General features: G+C 53.3%; 1 protein-coding gene across 1 annotated transcript in view; it reads right to left on the reverse strand.

Moving 5' to 3' along the window:
- Nucleotides 1–1987, reverse strand: part of Cnn3 (calponin 3) — a 30419-nt gene extending 28432 nt beyond the window's left edge. The window contains exon 1 of the mRNA XM_060392812.1: nt 1648–1987. Coding sequence (XP_060248795.1) covers nt 1648–1704 — 57 coding nt within the window. The 5' untranslated portion in view covers nt 1705–1987. The remainder of the gene's footprint in view (nt 1–1647) is intronic.
- Between the last annotated feature and the right edge of the window lie 4013 nt (nt 1988–6000).

Consider the following 6000-nt stretch of genomic DNA (forward strand, 5'->3'; position numbering starts at 1 on the left):
GGGGGGGGGAAGCTATTACGCCAGTCAGCAAAACGAAAGACAGCTTGGATAGCAAGAACCAGGAAAAGTCAAGTCACTGGTGGGGCTGCCAAAGTCACCAGTCCCTCATTTACAATGCAAAGGTAAAGGGACTCAGCGGGCGCCAGAGTCCCAGAGGGAATTACAATTCGGCGTGCCAAGCTCACCCGCCAACGCCCTCGGCTTCCTAAAGCTAGAGCTATAAAATTGGAAGGACCGCTATTTTCCAACGAAGTTTTCAGTTAGTGAGTAGTCCAAACAAACTTCCTGCCTCTTTGGGAAAACTTCCATACGGACAAAACATTCGAAAAAAGGTTAAAAACCCTAAAGATTACAGTTTTCGAACATCGCAATTTAGAAAATTAACCCCTTGCTTCAAATACTGTTTGGAACCTTCTAGACGTACAAGGCGCTGCGCTAGATGCAACAGCGGGAGAGAGCAACCCTCTCGCTCGGGTCTGACAACCGCGCACTTCATTACTGACAAGTAATTGCCTTCACACCGTGGACACACGCAGCTCCGGGACGGTAACGGCCCTGACCAGGCCAATGTATTCTACCAGAGGTGCGACAGCGCGGTGACAATCCTGACATGCTTCGGCTCCCGGGAGGTTAATGGGAATTAAACCACAGCAGCCCTCCTTTGTGGCGCTTTGGCCGGAACAGCAAAAAGGAGACAATGAGCGGTCTGTGCGCAGTTCCACGCCGATTGGCTGGTCACCCCCCTCCCCGAAACCCCTGATGTCATGGACTTGGAATGCAGGCCGGGAGGAAGGAAAGAGAGGATTTGGGGAGGGGGACGCCTCTCATCCCTTTCCCAGGCCAAAAGTCCGAGAGATAAACCCCGATGCCTTCTTGAGAGGAGATCTCGGCGGGGCTGCGTCGCCAGATTCCAACCACTTCGAGGACACAAGCCCGCCACGGCAGATAAACCCCGAACAAAAGCGACCCCGCCGGGATACGGCGACAATTCAGCGTGCTGCAAACTTCTCAGCATCGCGTTTCTAAATCTCCCACCTACAGCCCATCCGACCCCCAGGCTGCACGCTCAGGCTTTGTCTGCGTTTCCCGCAGCAGCAGCGATTGCATCAAGCCACCACCGACGGGCTCCCCTTTCCGCCCGCGGGTCCCAGGGGTCGGCGGGACACTCCGCGTCCCCTCCCACGGAGGAGGAGGAGGAGGAAGAGGAGAGGAACAATGAGGGGCCCGGTCTGGCCACGTAACCGCCCAAACTTCTGCTTGTGGGAGGAGGGGGCCGGGATGGGGGGAGACGCGGGGTCCCACGGCAGCCCGGGTCCTCGGCGGATGGCGGGGGCGGCAACTCCCGGAGTCCCAGGCGCGAGGCCGGGCCCCGCCTAAGGACCACAGACCCACTCAGGAGCGCCCCCTGCCCGGAGGGAGCCGGCCTGGGAGCCGGCCCGGCGACGCTGCGGGACTCCGGGCGTCCGGGAACTCACCGCCCGCCGGAACAAAGCCGGGGCCGGCGCGTGCGGGAGCGCTCCGCCGGCCGGGGAGCGCGCATCTCTCCGGCAGCCTCGACGTCCCTCCGCCGCCGCCTCGCAGCCCTTCCCCTCCCCCGCGGCAGGACCTCCCACCCACCACCCCCCATCAGCCCATCCGCGCGCGTACCTTGTTCTTGACCTCGGCGGAGAGCCCGTAGGAAGGGCCCTTGTTGAAGTGGGTCATGGCTGTTCGGACGATGGGAAGGGGCTGCGCTCGGGCGCGGGGGATCGGTCGCCCTCGGGGTCCCTGCTCCTAGCCCCAGCGGCGGCCGCGCGGGAGATGCTCGGGGCTCGCTCCTCGGCTCGGCGCGGCGCGGGAGGAGCAGAAAACGCGGTGGACGGACGCGGTGGATGCCTCGACGTTTGGTGAGACTCGAGTGCAGAGGAGGCTCGGGGCGCTCTGGAGTGGAGCCGGCTGCCTCGCTAGCTGCCCGCTCCGCGGCTCGGCGCGCTCTGCCCCCAGCCCGGTCCCCTCCCCAACCTCCAGGCCTCCAGGGATTGGCCGGTGAGCCCGACCAATGGCGCGCCGCCTCCTCCCCCACCGCCTGCTCCGGGTGTCCCCGGCCAATGGCAGCGCGGCGGGCGCGGCACTCCCTTCCCCGGATCCCAGCCCCCTCGGCCCCGCCCTCACGCCACCGAGGACCTCTGTGCCCCTCCTCCCGGCTAGTCCGCGGGCTGCGGCTGCCCCGCCCCGGCGCCTTGGGGGCTTCCCAGCCGCTGCGGTTCTCATCAGCTCCCAGGCATCCCTGGCGCTCCGACGGCGGAGGAGACAGGAAGCTCCCGGAGCTGGCCCGCCGCTCACCGGCCACTCCATCCGCCCCTTCCCTGGCCACAGCGCGCCCAGATGCTGGGCTGGAAACCCCGGGAGCAGCCTCTTGAGCCCACGTGCCAGGCACAGGGAGGCCTGCGTCTACACCTGCCGGGTCCTCTCCCCACGCAGCTGCCGCACCTGTGGGCCTGACCTCTGCCTCGGTCCAGGTTCTTTGCCAAATTCCTGCTCACTGTCTAAACTTTAAAATGCAGTGCAAAAGAAACTGGGAAAGTGTGGCAAAGCCCGGGGCTTTTCGGGTCCCTTTCTGGATTCGCACCAGTTGCCTTCCGCAAACATTTTCACCGGGAGTTCAGCCAGCCCAGAAGTCTATCCAGGTGGTTGTTGCTCTGCCTAGTTTTTGCTTGTTCGTTTACTTTTAATTAAAGGGCCGCCTTGAATCCTCATTCAAAGCCTGCCTGCCTTTTTTGTTTGATTTATAATCAGGGGTCTCTTTGAATGAGCGTTCCGTATTCTTTTCCACCCCCTTCCTTTCTTCTAATCCTAATGGCAAACTGTGATAGAGGAAGGTAAGAACAGAACAGTGTCTTTACCTGTGCTCCTGCGACCATACTGGACTGTATGTCTTGCAAAGGTTAGCCTATTTACGTACCCAAAATTACTAGGTAGAATTCGTATCTGTTTTCCTGGCTTGAAGGCTGCAACTTGGAGATTCCTAGTATGACCACGAACACACCTCCAGAGCGTCACCCCTTGCCTTGGTGTTGCGGGGCACACTTGGGACAGGTTGCAGTCCTCTGAGTCCTAATACGAGTTTTATTTCCCCAAATGCAAGCTGACATTCCAGAAGAGACCACAGAACCGGGGGCGGCTGCCTGCATGAAAAGAGGAGCCCAAATTGAACCTTTCTGGGATAGAAATGAGGAAGTGTAGCACAGTGTCCCAAGCTTTCGATCCCAGCCCACATGTTTGAGTTGGAGGCCAGCCTGAGCTACAAACAGAAAAAAAAAAAAAAAAAAAAAAGGCAGTTTCTATTAGCTGAAAGATTTTTATTTTTTTAATTTTCTGAGACAGGGTTTCTCAGTGTAGCCCTGGCTTATCCTGTAGAAAAGGCTGGCCTCATACTCACAGAGATCCTCCTGCCTCTGCCTCCAAAGCGCTGGGATCAAAGGCATGCGCCACCACTGCCTGGCTGAATTTCTTATCTACTCCGTAAGGCACACTGTGATGGGACAGGGACAGGGAATGGAATGGGCAGGAACATGAAATGACTTCTCATGAGTTCCTGATTGATTCTGAAGGTACTTAGAATAATTAGGGCATTCTTTCCACAGAAAGATGACGTAACTGATGGAACAAGCAGTTGGGGCTGTTTTTCCAGTCTGGTGATAGTGGCCCTGGGTCATCCACAAGACCAAACACACTTTTTAGAACCAACACTCGATCCAGATACGGAGTAAAAATTACAGCTGTCAGCCTCAGCTCTCCTGTAGAACCCCAAGCCTCAGGGCCTCTGTTTGGCCACAGTGGGTGAAAACAGTGAGGTCAATGCCACTTTAATCTCTTAAATCATACTTGGTAGAACGCTTGGGAGTTTTATTCAGTTTTGTCAGCAAAGGCATGGCTTCTAGTGTTTAACAAGTTGTTGTTAAGGAGGTGTTACAGAGGTGAACTGATACCGCCGACGGACAGTAGGAGCAGTCACAACTATGGGGACCTACCTGATGCTCCTATCCCCCTGTGTGGCTTCAAAATGAACATTAACATTTGCTACATTCCTTTAGTCAACTATTATACTCTTAGAAGTATGTCATGTTCTCAGCACTGCCACCCAATACCAAGGTACTGTTGATCTGAATGGGTCCCTCTTCTCATATAGCCTACTGCCAGGAATAAGTAATGCTGTGTTTAAGAACTCTGTCTGTGGAGGCAGGAATGGCAAAGCGCTCCTTCAGTCCCAGTGCTCAGGAGGTAGGGGCAGGTGGATCTCTGTGAGGTCAAGACCACCCAGGGCTACACAGTGGGGCCCTACTTTCTAAAGAAGGAAAGAGAGGAGGAGGAGTGCAAAACACATCTAGAATTGGGAATAACTGAGCCAGAGAGATATCTCAGTGGGTAAATGTGCCTGCTGCATACCCCGATACCCTGAGTTTGATTTCCAGCGGACCCACATGGAGGAAGAAGAGAGCCAACTCTATCAAGTTATCCTCTGACCTCCTTTTGAAAGATGTGGCATGTGTATACATACACATACAAAACAGGTAAAATGAGATTTGAAAAAAAAAAAGAAAATTCAAAGTAATTGTGTTACTGAGACACAGCTTATAAGCCACAAACAGCAGATAAAATGCAGTGTCACACACACACACACACACCCCTTCTCCATAAAACATATCACAACCAGAGAATGGCTATAGCCATCACCCACAGGGCTTCTTTAACTTAACAAAATTATCTTGATGAGGAGCAAGATGGCCCAGTAAGTAAAGCTCTTGCCAATCAAGCCTTACAGCCTGAATTCAAATCCTGGACAACCCATGTAAACATGGAAGGAACTCCACAAAGCTGTCCTCTGACCTCCATATGCATGCTGTGTCAAGTGCATGCACACACTCATACATAAGTCTCGTCCATACTCTAAGAAGAATAAAAGGGGGCTGGAGAGATGGCTCAGAAGTTAAGGGCACTGCTTGCTCTTCCAAAGGTCCTGAGTTCAATTCCCAGCAACCACATGATGGCTCACAACCATCTATAATGAGATCTGGTTCCTAATTCTGGCCTGCAGGCAGAACACTGTATAGGTAATAAGTACATAAATCTTTAAATAAATAAACAAAATGTTAAATCTTGAGGTTCACTCACATTGTAGGGCATACCATTAGCACGTTCCTTTTTATAATTTAATAGTTTAGCACAGGGATGGGCAAGTGTGTGTTATCAATTCCCTAGGTGATCAGCCCACACCTAGCAAGCCACACAGCTCAGCAACACAGTGCATTACAGTTCATCTTCAGCTGTTCTCTGGCTTGCTCTCCATCTCATTTCCTTTTTATTGTTGACAGGGTCTTACCCTGGCACTTAAACTAGCCTAGAACTCACACTAGTCCAGGCTGGCCTCCAACTTGCAGCAATCCTCCTGTGTCATCTCAGGTGCTGGGATTACAGGTGTGAGATACCACACCTGAGTGATTGTTTACCCTCTTGACCAACTGATTAACTGGAGCTGTGATTCCCCGCTGCTGCTCTAAGGAGAAAGCCTTAGAGCACCTGGGAAAAGGTAAGACTTTGTACTTCGGCTGGACATGATGGTGTGCCTATTTCCTCCCAGCACTGGGGAGGCAGAGGTGGGCAGATAGATCTCTGTGAATTAAAGGCCAGATGGTCCACATGGCAAGTTCCAGGCAGTTAGAGCTATGTAGAGACACTCTGTCTCTCTGTCTCTGTCTCTCTCTCTATGTATATATATGTGTGTGCTTGCATATGTAATTATATATGTGTGTGTGTATATATATATATATATATAATTTGAATTTAAAGTTCAGTTTCTACTAGATACATGTCTGTAAGTTGAGAAATCATAAACCAGCCTCACCCAGGAACCACCTGAAAAAGCTGCTGCAATCATTCATGAACATGCCAGTAACATAAACATGCTCTCACTTCTCTTAGATCCATACCTCCAAGTATAGTGGCTGGCGGGTGAAAGGATGT

The sequence above is a fragment of the Meriones unguiculatus genome, chromosome 10 (genome assembly GCF_030254825.1).
Source record: "Meriones unguiculatus strain TT.TT164.6M chromosome 10, Bangor_MerUng_6.1, whole genome shotgun sequence".
Classification (NCBI taxonomy): domain Eukaryota; kingdom Metazoa; phylum Chordata; class Mammalia; order Rodentia; family Muridae; genus Meriones; species Meriones unguiculatus.